We start from the raw sequence: 544 nt of genomic DNA, 5'->3' as shown, positions 1-544 counted from the left end.
TGCAGGATCCTCGTAAGCACAGGATCCCCATGAGCATGGGAACTCATGCGGGATCCCCATGAGCGTAGGAATCCCATGAGTGTGGGAACTCATGCAGGATCCTCGTAAGCACAGGATCCCCGTGAGCATGGGAACTCCATGAGTACAGGATCCCCATGAGCACAGGAACCCCATGAGCGTGGGAACTCGTGCGGGATCCCCATGAGCACAGGAACCCTGTAAGCATGGGAACTCACGTGGGATCCCCGTAAACACTGGATCCCTGCGAGTGCAGGATCCCCGTGAGTGTGGGAACTCGCGTGGGATCCCCGTGACCGCGGGATCCCCATGAGCGTGGGAACTCACGTGGGATCCCCATGAGCGCAGGGTCCCCGTGAGCATGGGAACCCCGCGAGTGTGGGAACTCGCACGGGATCCCCGTGAGCATGGGATCCCCGTGAGCGTGGGAACCCCGTGAGCGCAGGGCGGCGGGGGCCAGCTCACCTTATCCAGGGTCTTCTTGAGAGCGGTCTTGTCCTTCTCGAGGCGCAGGGACGAGCGCTCG

The 544-nt window shown here is 62.3% G+C and overlaps 1 protein-coding gene across 1 annotated transcript in view; it reads left to right on the top strand.

Annotated features, from left to right (window-relative positions):
• Positions 1–33, top strand: part of MFAP2 (microfibril associated protein 2) — an 8,364-nt gene extending 8,331 nt beyond the window's left edge. The window contains exon 9 of the mRNA XM_085320163.1: positions 6–33. Within this exon, the coding sequence (XP_085176289.1) occupies positions 6–33 (28 nt within the window). The remainder of the gene's footprint in view (positions 1–5) is intronic.
• Positions 34–544: the final 511 nt, after the last annotated feature.

Source organism: Rhea americana, unplaced genomic scaffold (assembly GCF_003343005.1).
Source record: "Rhea americana isolate MKP2758 unplaced genomic scaffold, rheAme1 scaffold_614, whole genome shotgun sequence".
In the NCBI taxonomy this organism is placed as follows: Eukaryota; Metazoa; Chordata; class Aves; order Rheiformes; family Rheidae; genus Rhea; species Rhea americana.
Note: the sequence above shows the minus strand (reverse complement) of the source record. Positions and strands in the feature narration are given on the sequence as shown.